We start from the raw sequence: 23,355 nt of genomic DNA, 5'->3' as shown, positions 1-23,355 counted from the left end.
TTTTTTTTCATCTTTTCTTTTCTAAATTATAAATCATGGAATCATTATAAAAAAGGGAAAATTGGCTTAGGGTCCCTCCCTCACTTTTCGTAATGGAAGAGATCCACAAAATTATTTTCTGATGTCTAAAGTCCCTAAACATATATCAGAGAAATTTGACTCAAATTTTAAACTTGTGACATTTTCAGATTTGTTCAACATGGCGGGCCGTGTCGCGATCTGTCGCCATCTGACCTCCCCTGGCAGAACCTCACTCGCCGTGTCTGGATCCGACCTCCTCTGGCCGCAGCCTCGCTCTCTCCGACCGATTTCGCATTTTTTGAGTTTCTGAAAGTCTCTCTCTCTCTCTCTCTCTCTGAAACCCTTGCGTACTCTGCAATCGAACTTTCTTCTTCAATGGCCAACAGCAATCTACCTCAAAGAATCATCAAGGAAACTCAGCGTCTCCTTAACGAACCTGCGCCGGGAATAAGTGCGTCGCCTTCAGAAGATAACATGCGGTACTTTAATGTCATGATTCTTGGTCCAACACAGTTTCCTTATGAAGGAGGGATTTTCAAGCTGGAATTGTTTTTGCCTGAAGAATACCTAATGGCTGCCCCCAAGGTTCGATTTCTCACCAAAAAAAATACATAGCAAATTAGAGAAATTCTCTGGAAATATTTGTTTTGAGAATTTTCTCTGGGTTGTGGAGTCCAGAGAAATTCTCAGAGAAATTTGGTGGACGAATTTGCAAACATCAATATCAGCTCCAGAGAAATTCAAAATTTCTCTGAAGATAAATTCGGAAGTCAGAGAAATTTAATTAAAATACATTATAAAAACACATATGATAATGGGAAGGGTTGTTGCTGATCTATGTGCTTTACCTTGAACCACAATGGGTGTAAGTGCAGGTATTTGAAATTTCATCTGGATCAATTTTTTAATTTTCCCTTCCTTTCTCAAATCAGAGAAATTTGTAAAATTTCTCTGGAAAGTCCTCAGAATTTCTCTGAACCAAATTTCTCTATGATGTGAATTTTCTCTGAACTAATTTTCTCTGGACCAATTTTCTCTGGATCAACTTGAGGGACCTTAGACATTATGAAAATATTTTGTGTCCTTTATGCTATAAAATGTTAATACCAGGGACCTTAAAAAAAAACCCCTATAAAAAATAATAAATTATAAGATTTTCTAAAAAATTATATGTAGTATAGATATGCTTAAATTTATTTGGGAATAAAATTATGTTTAATTATGGAATAGAGAGAGAATCTAGGTATAAGGTTTAATTTTTATTTTATATTAGGCTTAATTTTAGGTTTATATAGATTAGATGAGTTGTGAAATATTTAAATAGTATACATTTTATGAGAGGTAAGAGAGTTTTCTTTTTATTAGATTTATTTTAGGAGAGAGAAGATTGTATGAGATTTATATTCTTTTTAAAAAATTAAATGAAAGGTTTTGAAATACTTAGGGTCTCTAAGATGAAAAGCCACTTTGATATAATATATAGCATAGATAGATTATGAGATTTAGGATAGAAATAAATATTAGGGGAGAGATTTTAGAAACTTGTAATTCAATTTTTATTTTTATTTTTAAGCCTATAGTTACTTTGTTAGCCAATTGTATTATTTTTAAATATTTTTAAAATTACAAAAATTAGCAATTTTAGTTTTTTTTCTTTTTAATTTATAGTTATTTTGTTAGCCAATACCACTACTTTTAAATATTTTTAAAATTGCAAAAATTAGCAATTGTGGTTTTACGTTCTTTTTAATCTATAATTTTTTTTTAAATATACTTTGTTATGAGATGAGATTTGTGGTTGTTGTTGTGTTTTTTTTTTTTTTTTTTTTTAATGTATAGTTACTTTGGGTGTGTTTGGTAACGTTTACGTTTTCAGTTTATATTTACAAAAATTTTATAAACTGGTTTTTGTTTAATTTTTGTTTATTTTTAGAAAAACATAAACTACAAACGCGTTTGGTAATAATTGACAAAATATTTAAAAAAAATTTAAAAATATAAAAAAGAGTGAGAAATGGCAAGTGGTGGCAAGTGGCGGCGGAAGACGGTGGTGAAAAGTGGTGATAGTGGGTAGTGGGTAGCTGGTGGTAGTGGATAGTAGTGGTGGGTGGGTGGGTGACGGTGGCGAGTGGTGGGTGGTAGCGAGTGGGTGGTGGTGGTGGTGGTGGTAGTGGAGGGTGGTGAGCGGTGGTGGTGGTGGTAGTGGAGAGCGGTGGGTGGTGGTGGTGGTAGTGGCGAGCGGTGGGTGGTGGTGGCAGGTGGGTGGCGGATGGCGAGTGGTGGTGACGGGTAAGTGGTGGTGGTGGGTGGATGGGTGGGTGACAGTGGCGGGTAATGGGTAGTAGTGAGTAGGCGGCAGTGGTGATGGTGGCAGGTGGCGGGTGGTGGTAGCGCGTGGATGGCGGATGGCCGGTGGTGGTGGGTGGTGATGGTGGGTGGGTGGGTGACGGTGGCGGGTGGTAGCGAGTGGGTGGTGGTGGTGGTGGTGGCGGGTGGTGGGTGGTGGGTGGTGGTGACCGGTGGGTAGCGGATGGCGAGTGGTGGCGGGTGGTGGCGGGTAGGTGGCGGGTAGTGGTGGTGGTGGTGGTGGGTAGATGGGTGACAGTGGCGGGTGGTAGATGGTAGCGAGTGGGTGGTGGGTGATGGTAGTGGTGGTGGTGGTGGTGGTGGTGGTTGGTGGTGGGTGGCTGGTGGTGAGTGGTGGTGGCAGGTGAGTGGTGAGTGATGGTGGCAAGTAGGTGGCGGATGGTGGTGGTGGCGGGCAGTGGATGGTAGTGGCGGGTGGTCGATGGTGACGGGTGGATGGCAGGTGGGTGGTGGGTGGTGGTAGTGGTTGTGGCGACGGCGAGGGGTGGGTGGTGGTGGATGGGTGGTGGGTGGTGGTGGTGGTGGTGGTAGGTGGTGGTGGGGGGTGGGTGGTGGGTGGTGGTGGCGGAAGACGGTGGTGGAAAATGGTGGCGGGTGGTGGCTAGTGTTGGGTGGTAAAAAAAAAAAAAAACTCAAAACTCAAAATGGAAACACATTTTTTGTGTTTTCATTTTTTGGCCCAATTTATAAACTGAGACCACTGATTTATAAATCAAAAATTTTATCAAACAAGTTTTTATTTGAGTTTTTAAAATATTTGTAAATATAAACAGAAAACTGAAAACGTAAGTGTTACCAAACGACACCTTTATTATGAGATGAGATTTAGGAAAGAGGGAAATATTGGGGAGGGGGGAGGGGGAGATTTTAAGAACTTGTAATTCAAAATTTGAGGTGGTTTTTTGTTTTCGTTTTTTTTTAAATCTATAAATAATTTGTTAGCCAATAGAATTATTTTTAAAATCATAAAACTTAACAATTGTGGAATGAGAGTTTGAAACTCTCACAAGCCTTTTTCTCATATAATATATAAATATATATAGATATTTATATTTGTTTTAGATATTTTTTTAATATACAAATTATTATTTTTAGATTTTTTATAAAAATAATTTAATAACCCCATCACTAACTATAGTGTATGAGAGAAGTTGAAAAAAGTGCTGCAATAACTATGAGAGAAGTCAAAAAGATTTGTGAATTGGAAGAAATCAATAAATGTTGAAATTATTATTTTTTTTTAAATCAAAAAATTAAAAAATTGAGATTAGAATATTGAAACTCCCACCAAGTTTATTTTTCCTTATATAATATATAGATTTCCAGGGAAACAAACAAATCCCAACTCGAGTTCACAATCTTGTAGTCTAGAAATTTACCCACCAAATCACAGGCATTTTCTGTATGGAATGCTTTCCAAGGTAAAGAACAAATCCCAATTTGAAGCACTTGACCAAGGCCTAATTCAGGTCTAGCCTCTACAATGTTGCAGCTTTCACCCAACTCAATCGCAGAAAAAACAATCCAATTTAGAAGGACTGAATTTCACAATTAATTTGTGAGAAAAGTATGATGGGGATGCATGTGAAAAGCAGAAATTTCAAGAACATAACAAGTGAGCAAAATTCCAGAAGGAGCAATTTCTAACTACTCCATTTCACAATTAATTTGTAACCATGAGGTTTTTGTATCAAACTTAAACTTACAAGAACGGGAATCCTTCTATCTGAATATTGTTACTTTCCCCATTTTGGATAATCTTTTAGCAACCCAAACCAACCCAAAAAAAGTGCTTTTGGGTGTTGAGAGCAAGTGGGGAAGTAAATTAGCTTCACCAGGTCTTCAGCCAAATAGGCCATTTTGCTGAATTTTCACTAGATTGGATTCCTCGTGGCGAACAATTTGAACAAACTTAGATCTCACCTCTGGTGGAATACGGACAGGACGATAGTTCTTGTCAAGCCAAACTGCAGTGGCCCTTGCTTCCAGAATGGGCTGGGCAACCAGACAAATGGAGTTCATTAGCATCAAGATATGTTCTCAAGAAAAATTTTCATCTCTTTTTTTTTGTCAAATAAAAAAAAGAAGGGTTAATTATATTTTACCTCCCTATAGGTTGGTCCAAATTACCTCCTTGTGATTTGATTTCGAGTGAAGTGTCAGGACAAACTATGTTAACAATATTTGTACAAGTCCATATTACCCTTGATATGTTTTCAAATTTTATTTTCTATAAGTCAAAACCAGGTTTTCACTTTCTGTCCTTTTTTTCTCTTTTTTTTTTCATTCCTTCTTTTCACAATTTTTTGTCCCTCCTCCCTGCCTCATGGCCAAACCCGTCTTCTTTTAGCAAAATCAACCAAAATAATTTTTCATTTCCGAAGCGCACACCCATTTCTGACGCACAAAAATTTCAAATTAAAATAACACACAAACATATATATATATATATATATATTATACTCCTAATTACATATATATCAAATAATATATAAGTATATATACCTATGATGCACGGACATGCGAACATGTAATTTTTCAAAAAATAGGGGACACGTTACGCTGAGGACACGTTTAATATATATAATTTTATTTATTTATTATATGTCTAAACTAAGAAGAAAATTATTAATTCTTATACAATTACAATAATAATAAAATTAATAAACTCATTTTTTAAATTTTTTTAATAAAAAATGAGTTTTTTTAAATAAAAATATTTTATTCTATGAATTTTAGGTTTAACAAAAAATAAGGACTCAAAAAAAAAAAGAGAAAAGAAAAAAAAAAAAAGAAAAGAGGGAGAGACAAATGAGAAAAGAGAAAAAAAATAAAACAAAGAAACAATAGAGGAGAGAGAGAGTGAAATCAAAAGGGCAGAGAGAGAGAGAGTTAGAAAAGGCAAAGATGAAAGGGAGGAAAAGAGGAAGAAAATGAAGAGAAGAAGAAGAACAGAGAAGATGGAGACAGAGACGAAGAGAAGATGAAGAATCATAACTCAGCTTCTTCGATTGATCTGAATAAGTAAGGCTTCTTCCTCTCCCTCGATCTCTTTCTTTCTCTCTCCTCTTCTTCCTCAACCTCTTTCTCTCTTTCTCTGGTCTCCCTCGATCACTTTCTCTCTTTCTTTGTCTCCTCTCTAATAGTTACAGCTTTTTCGATCCACTCACGCATGTCTGGAAGTGTCCCCACATGTCCATGGCATGTCCGATGGGAAAATTTCAAAAAAAAAATAGGGGACACGTTAGAGAGAGTGTCGGACACGTGTCTACTACGTGTCCGACATGTGTTTGTGTCCGACACATGTCCGACACTTGTACGTAGGGCCTAGGGACGTGTCGGTGCTTCTATGAAGCACGAGTACTCCAAAAATAGTGTCGTACGAGTACCGGATACTTACCGGGTGCGAGTATGCGTACCGGTGCGGCAGTATGCGTACCGGATACGGCAAAAGAGGGTCTGGTACGTTTGGTTCATTCGGGTACGGCGTGGGTACGCCATGGGTACGCCGTTGGTACGTTTCGGATACGCCAGGGCCTTTTTTTTTTTTAACCTCTCTTTTTTTTGCCCTTGCAGATAAGCAATTTTTTTTTTTTTTTTGTGCCGTTGCAGATCAGTAATTTTGATGTTTCTCTGTTGTCCTGTCTGTTTGTATAAATTGTATAAGCATATCAACAAATGATTTTGATGTTTTAAAAAGCTATTTGAACCAAAAAAAAAATAAAAAAAAATAACAAGGCCTATAAAGGATAATTCTGTGTATGACTATGCATTATGCTTTTGCTTAAGATCCTCCTAGATTTCTTTATAAAATCTTTAATTATAACAAATTTTTAAAGTTTATGCACAAAACATTAAAAATTGATACTGTATTAGTTGATTAGTAGTGGTTGGGAATGATGCAATTTTATGTATTATACAAATTGCAATTGACAACCTGTCCTAATTGAGAATTTTTTTTCTTTACTGTTGGCAATTAACTTTAAATCTTTATTTGGTCTCCTGTTATTTCTTTGGTCTCACCCTATAAAAATAGCAAATTGATGAGCAAAAAGAAAGATTTTAAAAATAAAGTATGATCACAAATTCACAGTGCATAACATATCAAAGTGAGAAATTTCACAAATACTATTTTTAACGCTTAATGGTTTTAAATTATAGGAAAATGAGTAGTTCTTTTTTTAGTTTTGATATTTAATTTTAATTTGTAGGTTGGATCCTTTAACCATAATTATATTTATAAAAAAAAAATGTCAACGTACCGCAGCCGTATCTGTATCGTACTTTTTTTAAGTTTTGCCGAATCGATGTATCCGTACTCAAACCCGTACCATACTCGTACCCGCACCCATGCTTCCTTTATATATATATCATATAATTGAAATCACCCACCACGTTTGCTTCGAACTGTGCAATTTTCTGTCCTCATTTTTCTTTAGGAAAATGTTTGAGGGTCATAATTTTTGTGGCCACAATGACTCAAAATTGTCAAAACGACGTCGTTTTGGCATGTTTTGCATCCAAAACGACGTCGTTTTGATAGTTTTAAGCCATTATGATCACAAAAATTGTGACCCTCTAGCATTGTTGTTTTCTTTATTTTTTCTTTTTTCCATAAAAACAGCCATGGTTGTCCCAGCCAACTAAGACCCACCCACCCCCACACACGCACACTCACACACATACGTAAATTTTTACATACATATCAGTCATGGTAAAAAAATAAAGGAAATGAGATGGAGGAGATAATGAGCATGGGCAAGCAGAAGAGGTGGGGAAGGATAGTTGCTGCTATACAGTGATATACAGTGATGAAGGGGCAGATGATGGGAAAAAAAAAAAGAAGGACAAAAATGTCATTTTATCAATCCATTTTAGGGTCAATGTCTTTAGGAGATGTCTCACGCACTTATTTCGTTGCGTGTTACTCACACACGGTTAACTTAGACAGAATTTTACACGTCACTTCAAATCACAAGGGGTTTAAGTGTGCATTTCTTAACTATAGGGAGGTAATGTGTTTTCAGTTTAAACTATAGGGAGTTAAAATGTAATTAACCTAAAAAAGAAAGTTTAAAAGTTAAGAAACCTCCTCATTTGGTAGCTTGAAGATGAATTGTTCGAAGAACAAACGAGCAGCTGAAAAGTCAGATACCCTCACCTTCACAACAAACCTGTCTCCACTCTGGTTGCACAAGGAACAATGTGAGAACAACAACTAGACCTAACCCATCATTGAACTTTCAAAATATTAAGAACGATGCTACATAATAAACCTTTTTCATTTTCTATGGAGAACTAGTTAATAGTTGTTATTGCATTTTCAGTGGATCACTTTGTTTACAATGTTTAAGCAAATATTAAAGTAAGATGCTTAATGCTTTCATGTTCTCCAAGTAGAATTTCATCCTCAAGTTCGGTGGCCATAAGAAGCCATTCAACTTCACCTCAAACAGTTGAAGGTATCCCATGAGGTATGTTATTTTGAAAAATGATTCAAAACAAGGAGTAACAATTTAGACAAAACCCAAGGCCTAGTAATTAATGAATGAGGAGATGAATGTCGTACTCGTAAAGGTGCAAGGAACTTGAGCGACAGATCTGACAGTGCTAGTGCATCACCAACCCGGGCAATTGAGTCAGCATTTACACCAATCCTTTTGAAAAGTTCATGAACACCTATTCAAAATAATGAAGGACAAGTAATGAGTCTGTTTCAACCAAGCATCAGGAAGAAACAACAAAATAGTTTAAACTCATTGCAAATTCTTGTGTGCGTTTCTCACCTCATTATATCACCATGTATTTTTCAATCATGCATATACCACTTTAGCTGTGTATGGACACATCTTGATATGAGAAATAAGGGTTTACCTTGAGAGACAGTGTAGATGTAAATGACAAGCAAGCAACTGATTTATTTCCATAGAACAAGGGGAAAAAAGAAAAAAAACAAAAACAAAAACAAAAAGCGAAACTATCAAAGTTGTTCTCTGAAACTATTCTGCACACTATCACTATTAGGCTTAAGTCAACAAAAGCTCCTTCAAAAACTATATTTTAGTTCTTGGCCTTTAAAAGAAACAAAAAATGAAAGAATTCCAGTTCTATTTGACTGCATAACTTCTTCAGTCCCTAAAATCTATACCCAAACCAGACAAGGTTAATATTCAGACAGGCTAAGACTTTTAGCCAGATGTCAAAGAAATTGCTCCAATGTCTGACATAATGCTTCCACTCCATGATGACTTCCTTTCTTTCTAGTCAATCTTTGTAAGATTATGGGGATGCCAAGATCCAATAAATAAAAATCCCATGTAAATGCCAGATAGGTTTGCTGCCAGGTTCAACGTAATTTTTTTTTTTTTGATAAATAAATAAGCTTTATTAAAAGAGCATCAAGAAGATGCAAATGATACAAATCTTCAACGAGGACCTACCTCCTCCTAACCAATAATATTATCTAAAAAATCTAATAGGACAAACAAATCCGGATCAAACTTTCCTTCCAACGAACTATACAAAACTGTAAGAAGGCAACTCTCAAGCCATGAAACACTATGACGAACCTCTTGAAAAGTACGCCTATTACGCTCTAATCAAACTAGCCACATCAAACAACGAGGCACCATAGACCACACACACCGCTGCTGCCTCTGACCAACTTGAGCTCCATGCCAACTCCACAACATATCCACTATCCTCTACGGTTGAACCCAAACAATCCCAAAAAGAGAGCACATAAGACCCCACAAACAGCTAGCCACAGAACAGTGCAAAAACAAATGATTAATAGACTCTGCATCAACACAACACATGCAACACCGATTCACTAGAAAATGACCACACCGCACAAAATTATCAATCGTAAGATTCCGTTCTAATGCCGCTGTCCACATGAAGAAAGCCACCGTATAGGGAACTCCCGGTACCCAAATACTCTTCCAAGGGAAATCCCTCCTCACCTCCCCCGCTAAACACCGGTAGAAAGAGGAAACAGAGAAACGCCCTTCGCCCTCACCACATTCTACCCCAAAACATCTACCCCCACCCCAGTCACACCCAACCCATACAAATAATCCCAAAGTTGCAACAATTGGTCGTACTCCTAGTCATGGACCGGTCGCCACAAATGAATGTCCCAAACCACCACACCCTTACCCCTCAAATAAGATGTGACTATAGTGTCTTGATCCCCTGCAATTTCATAAATTAGTGGAAAACGATCTGCTAGAGCAACACCGCCACACCACCTATCCTTCTAAAAGCGCACCCTCCTCCCATCGCCCACCTGAAACTCCACATTCGCCCAAAACTGCCCTCGTCCCAACTCAATACCTTTCCATAAAGCCACGCCTATAAGATCCAACCACAGCCCCTACCCCCTAGGCCCCCCTATCCAACTTGTACTTACTAACCACCACCCGTCTCCATACCCTCTCTGGCTCCAAAACAAAGCACCATAGCCACTTACCCAACAAAGCTTTGTGGAAAGACACCAATTGTCGGACCCCCAATCCTCTTTCCTCTTTTGGTTGACAAATCTGCCCCCAGTCCACCAAATGATAACAAAAATCATCCTCCCCCCCACCCCACCATCCCACAGAAAATCTCGCTGACGCCTCTCCAGCTGTCAAGCCACCGATACCGGAATAACATGAAAAGACATAAAATACGTCGGAATCCTATTCAACACATTCTTGATCAAAGTCAACCTACCCCTTTCGAAAGATATTGACTCTTCCAACCCGGCAACCGGCGCTAAATACACTCCACCACTCCTTCTCATACCCTTTGAGCCTTAAACGTTGCCCCCAACAGCAAGCCCAAATAAGTAGCTGGTAAAGCCGACTTCTTGCATTCCAACACTGCTGCTGACACAGGCAAATTTTCCACCTTCCCCACCGGAATCATTTCTGGCTTCTTGAGATTTACTCGAAGGCCCGAAATTGCCTCAAAACACAACTAGACACATCTCAAATAACCCACCAGCTCCGCTACGGCCCTACAAAAAATTAAAGCATCATCAGCATACAACAAATGAGAAACACAAATAGGCGCCCCCGTGAGAGGACCTACTATAAAGCCCTCCAATAAATGCTTAAGAACAGCCCTATCCACCAATCTACTCAATGCCTCTATCACTAAGATAAACAATAATGGAGACAGAGGATCCCCTTAACGAAGGCCTCTGTAGGTCGGGAAAAAACTTGCCGACGTCCTATTGACCAGAACAGACATCCGCACAGTAGAAATGCAAAACTGAATCCATTTCCACTAAGTTTCTCCAAAACCTATACGCTTCAAAACATATAGAAGAAACTCCCACCGAACATAATCATACGCCTTCTCGATATCCAACTTACAAATCAAACCTGGTTAACCTTGTCGAACCCGGGAATCCACACACTCATTTGCCATCAACACTGCATCCAGAATTTGGCAACCCCTCAAAAAAAAAAAAAAAAAAAATGCATTTTGGGACTCTAATACCACTACCTACAAAACCCCTCAAAGCCTATTTGCCAAGACTTTAGCTAAAAGCTTATACACACTTCCAAGCAGATTAATAGGCCTAAAATCCCGAATATCCTCTACCCCCTGTCTTAGGAATCAAAGCCAATAAAGTCACATTAAGACTCTTTTCAAACTGGCCCGACACAAAGAAAGCCTCCAAAGTGGCCATCACATCCGTCTTAACCACACTCTAACAATGCTAAAAAAATGCCATAGTAAAGCCATTCGGACCTGGCGCCTTATCCCCACACATCGCCCGTGAAGCCCAAAGCACCTTTCCTCTGTAATAGGGCGCCTCCAAAGCCACCCTATCCACCTCCGAAATCATATCAAACTGAACTCTTTTCATCCTTGGCCGACATTCCCCTGTTTGTTGCTAAAACAAATGCTGATAAAAATCCTCAATCCCCTCCTCAATCTCCTCTGCCGTATTTAGATCACGACTCTTCACTCGCAACCTGTTAATCTGATTCACTCGATGATGGGAATTCGCCATCCGATGGAAGAACTTAGTATTCCAATCCTCATCCTTGAGCCACAAACATTAGGATTTTTGCCTGAAACACACCTCCTCTATACGAGAGATACGAACATAATTCTGTCCGGCTATCTCCTTACTAGTAACGTCATCACCAGACAAGCCCCCATTAACCTCTATCTCATCCAAGGACTGGAGTAAAGACACCACCGCCGCCTTTTGGCCCTCTAAATGACCAAACACCTCCTTATTCCATCCTTTCAGATCCCTTTTAAGCAGTTTCAATTTCTAAACCAACATACAACTAGGCAATCCTATAACCACATAACTAGTCCACCATTCTTGGACCCTCTCCAAGAAACCATCAGAATGCAGCCACATATTCTTAAAACAGAAAGAAGTGGGGCCCCTCCGAACCCCACCACTATCGAGTAAAATGAGCCAATAATCCAACAATGGGCGAGATAGGCAAATCTGAGTAACATTTAAAAAATGCTCCTCCCAACCTCCAGAATTGAGAAATTGATCAATCCGCGATAGACACTGCCCATTCGACCAAGTGAAACTCCCCCCATGAAGAAGAAAATCAATCAACTGCATCTCATCAACAAAGAATAGAAAGATCCCATCCACTGCAACCCCCTAGTGCTCCTCACCCTTTCAACCGACCACCGCACCATATTAAAATCACCCCCCATACACCAAGGCTCTAACCAACGGAAAGCCACATTTTCTAACTCAGCCAAGAACTCGCCTCGGTCTGCATTCTGTACCAGACCATATACCTCAGTAAACACCCACCGAAACTGATCCTCCACACACCAAAACGAACAAGACAAAGAGAAACCGCCCACCACCTCCTCCTCCTTCATAATGACCCTGGAATCCCAATAGAAAAGTATCCCTCACGCAATACCAGTAGCTGGCAAATAAAACCAGTCCACAAATTGTCCTCCCTAAATATCGCGTACCACGCCTCCCCTAACCTAACACATCCATTTTTGTCTCTTGTAAACATACCACATCAACTTGCATACTACATAGAGCTGCTTTTACTACCAACCTTTTGTCCCTATCATTCAAACCCCGCACATTCCAAAAAAGAATTTTTAATCTCATTTCAACATAAGTGGTCCCCCATGAGGTCCTCGAGAGTCACTGCCCACCTTTGACCCTCCATGGTCATAATTAATGGAACATGCAAGATTCTTAAGCTCCCGGTTCCCTTCCGACTGGTTTTTGCTAATTTAACCCCCTCCTTACTAGGAGTCCCTTTCTTCCATGATTCCTCCACCGCTGAGAATAAACGCAACACTTCCTCCTCATGCCCTTCGAAAGACAAGCCCAATAACCGACTAACCTCACTGATTCGTTCCAACAACCAATTCAAAACGGCCTCAGCCGAAGGTACCCCATTTCTCCCCAACTCTACACCACTGTGAGATGGGTTCAAATTCGGACCGTAAAAGACCCCCTGTGCACCAACCTCCACACTCAATGGTTGCACTACCATCGCCAACAAATCGTTCAGGCCTTCCTCAGTATCAAAAGCAGCCCGATCAGCCCACGACAACCCACCACGCGGCTCCTAGCCGGATGGCACAGTCTCCTCTCTGAAGGATGAAAAGTCAGACCGAAAGCTGCATCCATTGGCCTCTAGAGGATACCTAGATTCCGACGCATCCCTGTTCGCCTCATGGCGCACCTCAACGTAATATCTGCCATTTCACTTAACTTTTTATGTTTTTCTTGTGTCATTTGCATCTATCTAGTTGAAGTTCTTACCTTTAACTAAGCCCTAGCTCCCACACACAAGCATACAAAAGAAGCAAAAAAAGAAGAAAGGAAAATAAATACCAGACATTCCATCTTTGCCATATATTGGAGGGTTTTAAATGCAGACCATCATAATGATTCTTGAAAGGTTGGATCCCAGGACTATTAAGTGCTTATCAGTTCACATTGTTGTCCCAAAGAAGAAAATTATAGAAGGATAATAGTAATACAGAAAGGTGGATTTATCAGAGAAATTAAATAATTAAAGTTTCCTCCACAAACCATCACAGCTTAGGTAGACAAGATGGAGAAAGAATATCACGAGTAGGTGACAACACTGAATTCCAATTAACATCATTGCTACAACCAAGCTGGATACTGCAGAACAATGGAAAAGCAGTTCCATGTAGCTTTGGGTCATAAGGTTCTTTCAGCAGCTTTGACAATGCCTCTAACAATAATCACATCATGACGTGAACTTGTCACTGGATCCACCTTTAGAAAACAAGTAATTGTTTGTCTAGAAACCATATAGTGGGTATACATAATTTTTTTTTTATTTTTGTATTTTTTGATAAACAATAGTGGGTATTTATTTGTTTCTTTTTGGTTCTTGGAAGCTAGCGCATGCCATAAAATGGCCTTTATCTAAATGAGATCCCAACTAGACTGAATAACAATTATTCTCTGCTCACATCTCATCTAGAGATGGTACAAATCACTCTGAAAATTCCACTATGGTAGCTGAACGCAAGAATCAGTGATACATAGCACTATGTACTGTTTTAGTCAAAATTTCAAAGACCAACTCAAAGATAGTGAATTAAAAATAAAAAGCCACGATGAGAGCAGATGAGGTTCAAATCTAGCAGATGTCACAAACAAGGTTTAATAATTTTGTATAAAGGCATTGCTCTTTGTACGAAGGTCAAATTCAAAATTTGAAATTACAGCCATACTTGCGTTGGTGGGAGAAACACTCTTGGAAAAAGGAATGAGAAAAATCCTAATAGAAATGGGTTAACAATAATGATTCATACCACTAATTTTAATATTTTAATGGAACATTAATGACATAATAATGAATAAAAATAATAAAATAAAAAAAATTAAGATTAAAATATCACATCATTATAGGTGAAACCCACTATTAATTTATTAGAGCTACATTTAAAATTAAAAAATTATTACTCTAAAATATTTATCATGGGTCAAAAGTAGCCCACAAAGGGTACGCAAACCAACTCACATAGGATATACCATACGAGTTATAAACCCGTGGGTGAACTAGCTGAGCCAAGAAAGGTGTCTATTGACCTAGCATAAAATTGTCTAAAGGAATGAGAAATGAGGATAAGTTTCCACGCATGCCTTTTGAACTCAATAAGGTATTCCGAAGGTCCTTTTTTTTCATAAGTAAAATAAAAGAGATTGATAGTAAAGAAATTAATAGTGAGAGAATTAAATAAAATTATATTTATTTTAATAATAGTTGTTAGTGTAGAGATTGTTAAATTATTTTCATATAAAATCAATATAAAATAATAAAATAAATAAAAAAAATACAAAAACATTAAATATTAATGTTTAAAAAAAAATGCCCAACATGTAAAAAATTTTTAAAAAATTAAAATAAAATAAAAAATTTTCCAGAAAAAAATAAAACAATGATTTTTAATTAACAAAAAATATAAAAAATTAAACATTAATGTTCAAAAAAAAAATACCCGCCACGTAAAACATAAAATAAAAAATAAATAAATAAAAAAATTTCTAGGGTCCATTGGACTATTTTTCTAATACCAAATCTTGGAAGCCCATCCGAATCCCTTTGGGGAGGCCATCTTAATTCGGAACTCACTATCAATCCCCTCCCCATCTCTCAAAACAAACACAATATTAGTGGGTCTCACCTCACTACCAATCCCAATCCCCCCTCTAACTCTCCAAACAAACGGGGCCCAAAGGACAAGATGAAGCCCCCGAGGTGAAAGAAGCCTATGAGGGAAATGAAGGTTCCGTTTGGTAGAGTTTTGTAAATATAATTTGAGAGTATGAGTTATATTTTGAGTTTGTGAGTTGTGAAATTATGATTTGAGTGTAGAAAATTTGTTTAAATATGGTTTTTGAATTGAGTGTTGAATTGAGTTTTGAAAGTTTAATATGACATGTGAAATAAGAAAATTTGTTTGGTGATGAGTTTTCAAAATAATTTTCAAAACTTAATTCAACCTATAATTGATAATCAAATACATAACTCATAACTTAATATCCGTATTTTTGATCAACAGTCATAACCAAACTATTTTTAAAATACTCAAATAAAAAACTGATTTTTTTTTTCAATTAATTGTTTTTAAGTAATTTTTTTGAATAATTTTTTTTCAAATAATTTCTATGTTAATTATTTTATGTCAATTAATTTTTCTGTTAATTCATTTTTTAGGTCTGTATAAACATTAAAAATATTAAAAATATTTTAAAAATATTTAGAAAATTAAAATAATAAAAATATTTAGAAAATTAAAATATTAAAAATATTCCGAAAATTAAAATATTAAAAATAATTTTTTTTTTCAAAATAAATATTCAAAAAATTTAAATCATAAATATTTAAATAATTTAAATAATCTAAAAAATTTAATAAGTAAAAAATTAAAATAAATATTCAAAAAATTTAAATCGTAAAAATTTAAATAATTTAAATATTCAAGAAATTTAAATAATTTAAAATTTTAATATTTTAAATTTAAAAACAACTCTACACTCAAATTGTAACCAAACATATAAAACAAAACTCAATTAAGAAATTGTTTTTAAAACTCATAACCAAACACATAACTCAAAACTTCATACTAATTTCACAACTTTACACTCAAATCGTAACTAAATACATAACAAAAAAAAATTAAAATATTTAAAAATATTTTTATAAAATAGAGTTTGAATTACTTTTGTAAAATATTTTAAAATTTTAAATATTAAAATCATAATATTTAAAAATTAAAATATTTAAAAATATTCAAAAAATTAAAAAATTAAAAAAAAATATAACATATTCAAATATTAAAATATTTAAAATCTTAACAAAATTAAAATATTTTTAAAATTTTAAAAAAATTAAAATATTAATTTAAAAAGAATTTTGGATTATCTATTTGATTATGAATTTTAAAAAATAATGATTATGCTTTGAATTAAATTTTAAAAAATACGTATGAAATTATGATTTAAAAATTCAAATAAATACCACATTTAAATTAATAGATAAAACTATAATTTGAAAAGTTTATAAAACAGAGCCGAAATACTCATGGTGCCCACTGAGACCGGGAGTTGGTGGCAAGCTTAGGGTTATCACAAATACCGCGGACATGTCAAAACCATGACTTTCGTGGAGATAGAGAAAGTGAGACCTAAAAGTGAAGAAACTTCTCCCTAAAGATAAAATTACCTAGGCCAAACGAGCCTACCTAGTTGAAATGGTAGGACCCAGAAGCCCTTGAGACTTGGTACGTGACATGGTCCAACTGCTACAAGGCTATGCTATGACCCACAACCACAAAAATGCTTTAGAGCTTTAATATAGGAGCTCTAATGGGTAGGTGGATCCCACCCTGATGTGATATTTGTGTCTTGTTTTGTTTTGTTTTTTTTTTTTACTTTAACACATCATTAGAGCTCAAATTAAAACTCTATATTTAGAGTTCTCTATCATTTCCCCACAACCAAGATGTTGGAGATCTTGTGGCTTGATGACTAGGAGTAGGGGCTCACCAGAAGGTAGCTAACTATCTTAGCTGATGCAAGGCTACACTTTTCCAAAAAGGTTGATATGAGAAACTTGTGATGTGGCATAATCCTATTGGCTACTTAGCCACCTATGAGCCAAGGAGACGCGTATAAATAGGGCACATTTTTCACAGCTCAATAAGGATTAAAGGGTTTCTTGGAAAAGGAAAAATTATTGAAATATGTCTCACATTGCTTGGAATTGTCTCATCTGTATTAGTTATAAAGTTTCAGTTTTCCTCTCTTTAATACTTAAATTTTAAGAAGAAATGTGAGTTAAGCTTTCAATTCAGTATCAGAGTTTAGTTGAGTCTGTGACTGGTATGCTATTTGTCCGACTACTATATATCGGCTACTATATATTGTGGCTTAAGAGAGACATCGCCTGGAGTTACCCTAGCTATGCCGGTTATAAGGATTTATCTTTTCTTGATTTGGTGGACCTACTCTCACCCATAGACTCATCTTTAGTCCCTTTGATTTACTGTTAAGATTACTTACCTCTCCGATGATACAAACCCTACATTTTCGGACCACCTGCACTATTTGTTTCTAAATCCAAGGACAGAGGGTAACATAGAACTAAAATTGTGAACAAACCCAGTTTTTTCTAAATTGAAGAAAAATCCATGTGAATTTCAACAAGTATTTGAACACAAGAAGGATATAATTGATAAACCCAGATACTACACTTGATTTTAAGCAAGGGACTTAGAAAAGCATTAGATTATTTAAAAGGTTAAACATAAAATCCTTGCACCAAGGATGTGGTTAACTGACGTTGGAAGTTTATTAAATTCAATATTGAACCACAGCTTAGTATAAGCAGTCTCACCATGCTGACAGTAACTCGCATAAGTAGCATTGTTTACAACACCATATTGATCCAATTCGTAGTCACGGACTTTGAGCTCAACATCATGGAATCCACTCATTCTGCCAAGTAAAAAAATACATAAATGGATTTCTAACCCCATTAGAAAATATACTTGGATAACTCCATATAGAGGGATAAAATGATCCCAAAAAAATCCTACCAAAGCTCCACATAATTCTGATTAGATACCAATTTAACAGGGTTTAAGATAGCCAAGCTCACAGCTTCACCCAAACGTATGTCAGGGTAAATTATATTTTTCACCCTTATAGTATGACCCAATTTCACTTTTGTCCTGTTATTTCAATTTGAACAATTGGATCTCTACATTTTAAGTCTACTTTCAATTTGATCATTCTGCAAAAAAATTTCATTAATGTTTTGTACGTATGCACATCAAAAGATTGACAAGTATCGTTAATTTCAACCTTAAATCTAATTTATGATAAAATGGAAACATCATCAAAGAAAGTCCACAAAATTCAGCCCAAAATAGAAATTAGAAACAAAAATGTAACACCACAATCAGGGGCGGAGCCACATTGGGCTCAGGGGGTCATGTGCCCCTGAGTTTTGGGATTTTTTTTTTAATTAAATATAAAAAAAATATATTAAATAAAAAAATTATAAAAATATTATTTAAAGTGAAATGTCAATGATATTTTCAGAAAATTCTACTTTTTTATTTTTCGTGTTTTTTTGTTTTTACTGATTTTTTTAATATTTTAAGCAATTTTTAAAATTTTTAGACATACCTAACTTAGATGTATCTAAAAAATAAAAAATTTGTGAAGAAAACCTTTTAAAAATTCACTAAATACCCAAAATACAAAAAAAAAAAAAAATACGAGAATTCAATACATTTTTTATATTTTTATGTATTTATTAATTTTTTAAAATATTTTTTCACAAATTTTTTACTTTTTAGATACATCTAAGTAAGGTGCATCTAAAAAGTAAAAAAAAAATGTTTAAAATTTTAAAAATATTCACTAAAAACAAAAAAAATACGAAAACCAAAAAACTTAATTTTCAAAAAACTTAATTCAAAAAACTCAAACGAAACACACTGATTGTTATTTATAAAAATTTCAATATAATGGTGATGTCTATCATTATTGATATGCAAACATAGTTAATTTTAATGAAAATATATAGAATTTATTGGATTGTTAGTTTCATTTGACATGTGGAGTTTATCCTTCATGTGTTTCTTTTCATTCATAACTAAAATGACCACTATATAAATTACAATCAAGCAACACATCTTCAATTATAAAAATAAAAAAATAAAAAAAATTACAATAGGTCATAACTAATATCAGAATAAGTCATAACTAACTATTACTTGATATGTAGTTATAACTATAATAACAACCACAAGAAGTTATAACTAAATTATATCTAACACTATAATGTGTTATAACTAAAGACCACGAAAATCATAATTGCGATATATGATAGACACTTTTTTTGCGGTATGTTTTATAAAATTTCTCTACTAAAATATATCATTTCTGTCTCTACGTGTCTTCTTTTTTAATTTTCCAATCCACTTATAAAATAGTTACTCCCCAAAATTTTTATAAAATTTAATCTCAAATCCTTTAATTTAAAATTCACATTTATCCAAATGAACTATTAACATTTAAGTTTAGTAATATCTCATTATTGTTTATTATGGAGAAAAAAAAATTTAATCAATGTGTTTGGTTTGAATTTTTTAGATTAAGTTTTTCGAAAATTGAGTTTTTTGATTTTCGTATTTTTTTTTGTTTTTAGTGAATATTTTTTAAATTTTAAACAGTTTTTTTACTTTTTTAGATGCACCTTACTTAGATATATCTAAAAAGTAAAAAACTTGTGAAAAAATATTTTAAAAAATTAATAAATACATAAAAATACAAAAAATATACTGAATTCTCATTTTTTTTAAATATTTTTGATATTTAGTGAATTTTTTTCACAATTTTTTTATTTTTTAGGTATATCTATGCAGGTATGTTTAAAAAGTAAAAAAAAAATTACTTAAAATATTAAAAAATCGATAAAAACAAAAAAATACAAAAAAACAAGAAAACAAAATTTTTTTAAAAATATTTTTAAAAAAATAAAACCAAATTATCATTAATTTATGTCCATTTACATTGAACTCCTAACTACGCCACTGATCGTGACGTTGATTCAAATAACGTACCATGACATTTAACAATGCAACAAGAAAAGTCAAACTGAAAGCACAATAACCCATGAATTTTGAAAGCTAAAAGTTGTATTTTTTTTAATAATTAACTTTTAAGTTTTTTTTTTATTAAAATATGATATAAAAAAAATTAATATATTTAAAATGATTTTTTAATTTTTTACGAAAAGATGTGTAAAAAATAGAAAAAAAAAAATCTTTGACTTTTTAATATAAATTATTGATTTTTTAACTTTTTAAATAATTTTTTTGACTTTTTAATTAAAAAAATTACTTAGAGCATCTCTAACAGTGAATCAGATTTTTCATCAAATCTAAGTAAAAAATGACCCATTTCATCAAATTTGATACCACTCGCTCTAACGGTGCATCAAATCCCGTATCAAATCCCATGGGTCAACCGGTTGGTCGACCGGTGGGTTGACCGGTTAGCGTAAATTTTTTTTTTTGAAACGCTACGTTTCAACGCTATGCTTTTTAGAATATTTCAATGATAAAACAATTGCAGCTTTCTGTAAAGATGTTTGCTAGTGAGTCGACCTAGTTCTGAAATTGTTTCAAATGATGAAAACTCACAAATTGTTTCAATTGGGTTGTCATGATGTATACAATTTCAGCTTTCATAGATTCATATTTGCAGATTCATATTTGTAAACAATTGCAGCTTGTCACGATGTCATGATGTAAACATGTCCAACTTCAGATGAATGTATGATTAAACAATTGTCATGATGTAAACATGTCCAGCTTCATATTTGCAGCTTCCATTCTCAGAGATTCATCAATTGAATAAAGTGCAGATGTTTGGGTCGACCGGTTAGTTGACCGGTCGGTCAACTGGTGAAGCAAAAATAATTTTTTTTTTTTACCTGTTTGAACCTTTTTTGACCGGTTTGAACCTATCAATTTCAAAGGAATTCGGTCGACCGGTTGGTCAACCGGCCGGACAACCGGTTGGTCGACCGGGTCCTCCCTCCAATGGTCACCAACAGTGTTTTGGTGAAATCAATATTTCGTCGTCAGTTTGATGAATTCTTTGATGAAATCTCAATTTGATATTCATTTGGTGCAACCATTGAAACAGTAAATAGTAACTTTTTCATCAAAATTTGAATTTAATATCAGTTTTGGTGAATCATTGAAGATGGTCTTATAAAACGGGATTAGAAATATTAACAAGACAATAAATAAATAGGAATGAAAAATTGGAGAGTAGAAGGGAGTACCCTTTGCCACCTTTGAAGTCGAATGCCAGTGCACTGGTGCTCCTGGCAGGAAGAGAGAGGAGTGGCCGGAGATGAAGCAGCGGGAGCGGCCGCTGGTGGAACAGCGGCTGTGACGGGGGGAAATTTGAGGAGGATGGACGGTGGAGATTGAACGACGCAAACTTGGAACACGAGGTCTGAAGAGCCATGTGGGCAGCTGGGGAGAAGAGAGACTGAACCATCTCCTTGATGGGGTATGAGAGAGAGAGAGAGAGAGAGAGAGAGAGAGTGGTGGGTTTCGGTTGTGAATTTGAAAATCTGTCTGACCATTTAGTGGGCGTTGAACTCCATACCACAGGCGTGTACCACGTGGGGACCAAAAGGAAGGCTTCAGGTTCTTAGAAGTGGAGTGTTCATTGTTCGGTTTCACGTGGAAAATTTTTAATATGTTATTTGTTTGTTGGCTGAGTGGATTAAAAAAATTAATTTGTTTTCGTTCGCTGAATTGATGTATATGAATTGAATAGATTGGTAGATTGACGGATGAATGCGAATTGATTTGATAATTTAAATTTTTATAAATTTTAAACATAATAGAATTTTTTTTTTTGGATAATAATTTAACTCAACCTAACTAAAAGAATATCAAGTAAATTGTCAAATACTAATAATAAATACATATAAAAAAATTATGTATTATCAAATTTACTTCATTACTTTTTTTTTTATTCAAAAACTATTTAATTTGATTTTAAAAAAAAATGACAAAATTAAACCTTATATTTTATACACAAAAATACCAAAATATCAACCCTCGCATTTGATAAAAGGATTTCCAAATTGAAAATATAAACAGAATATCTAAACAAATTGAAAACACAAAATCTTACAAATTATTAATAGTGCTCACGGTTTGGCGGTTCAGTTGCAGTCAAAGGAACTTCAAATCCGCCATCCATTCAAAACTAAGTAGATTAGAAAAACTCAATTCGCAACCGTTCGCTCGTCGTCACATATCCGTCCAAAATGTAGTTAATTGGTTTAGATGGATCGAAATATATGTTGCTCACCCCTACTGAAGTTATTGTTTGGTCTGGGTATCACCGCCAGGTCACAAGGACATTGTGATTGATTGAGAAGGTGAGGTTATGATGTTGTGTTAAATGATTATAGAATGAGAAGATAGAGAGTTTGTAATGGGTGAGAAGGATTGTCTCAGGAGTGTAATCAGTGTATTTGATTTTAGTTTTTTAAAATTAAATTTTTTTTTTTAGTAAATATTTTTAAAATTTATAATTATACAAAAATTTTGTTAACAAGTGTCCTAAAAACACAAAAAAAAGATAAAACAAATATAGAGTCTAATACGCTTTTAATTAGTTTATAATATTTTTCACTCATTTTTAAACACTTTTCACCTTTTTTACTATTTTCAAAAAGCTTTCTGCACTAATCATAATATTAAATAATATATAAAAGGCACTGTAACCATTTACTTTTACAAAAGAGATGTGCTTCTTTCATATTGGGATCTCTTACAAAAGAGATGTGCTTCTTTTATAAACGTGTGTAAAATACGTTTAAATTCGATTTAGGTCAAGTTTGGAAAGACTAAATAAGTGTATTTTTTGTCTTTTTGGACTAAAAAATGAAGATTGAAAATATGGATGTTTGGGTTAACTTTTTGACTTTTTATTGAAAAATGTGTAATAAAAAATTATAAAAATTGATTTGTAGGGAAAAATTTGAATTGGGAGTTGTGCAGCCGTAATTGTTGACTTTTGGTGAATAGTGTTAACTTTTTAACTTTTTAAGTAACTTTTTAGTTTTTTGGCTTTTTTGGAACATCCCAAACTTGACCTTAGTCTATTAAAATTTGAAAATGAAATATAACCACTTAATTTTGAAATATCTTGACACGTGTTTCATCATTATTGTATATAAGTAAACGCGTAAGGAGTTAAAAGCGAAATTTGTCCATAACCTTTTTAGGGGTTGTTTGGAATGTTCTAAATAAGTACATTTTTTGACTTTTTGTAAAATATAAGTTAGATTTGAAGTGATGTGATAGAGAAGTAATGTGATTTAAATAAGATGATATGATTTAAATAGAATAAGA

General features: G+C 34.5%; 1 protein-coding gene across 2 annotated transcripts; it reads right to left on the bottom strand.

The window, feature by feature from the left end:
* Positions 1 to 4,013: 4,013 nt before the first annotated feature.
* LOC114305964 (acyl-acyl carrier protein thioesterase TE3, chloroplastic) lies at positions 4,014 to 21,554 on the bottom strand. 2 transcript variants are annotated; one of them, XM_082893457.1, is made up of 5 exons: positions 21,258 to 21,554; positions 17,787 to 17,887; positions 7,958 to 8,067; positions 7,478 to 7,573; positions 4,014 to 4,383 (listed from the first exon to the last, which is right to left on the bottom strand). In XM_082893457.1, the coding sequence occupies exons 1-5, from the start codon at positions 21,476 to 21,478 to the stop codon at positions 4,231 to 4,233; spliced, it is 681 nt and encodes a 226-aa protein (XP_082749583.1). In that variant the 5' UTR covers positions 21,479 to 21,554; the 3' UTR covers positions 4,014 to 4,230. The 2 variants fall into 2 exon arrangements, with proteins under 2 accessions (XP_082749583.1, XP_082749584.1); XM_082893458.1 differs by lacking the exon at positions 7,478 to 7,573.
* Positions 21,555 to 23,355: the final 1,801 nt, after the last annotated feature.

Source organism: Camellia sinensis, chromosome 10, assembly GCF_055761805.1.
Source record: "Camellia sinensis isolate YWXY chromosome 10, ASM5576180v1, whole genome shotgun sequence".
NCBI classification, from domain to species: domain Eukaryota; kingdom Viridiplantae; phylum Streptophyta; class Magnoliopsida; order Ericales; family Theaceae; genus Camellia; species Camellia sinensis.
Note: the sequence above shows the minus strand (reverse complement) of the source record. Positions and strands in the feature narration are given on the sequence as shown.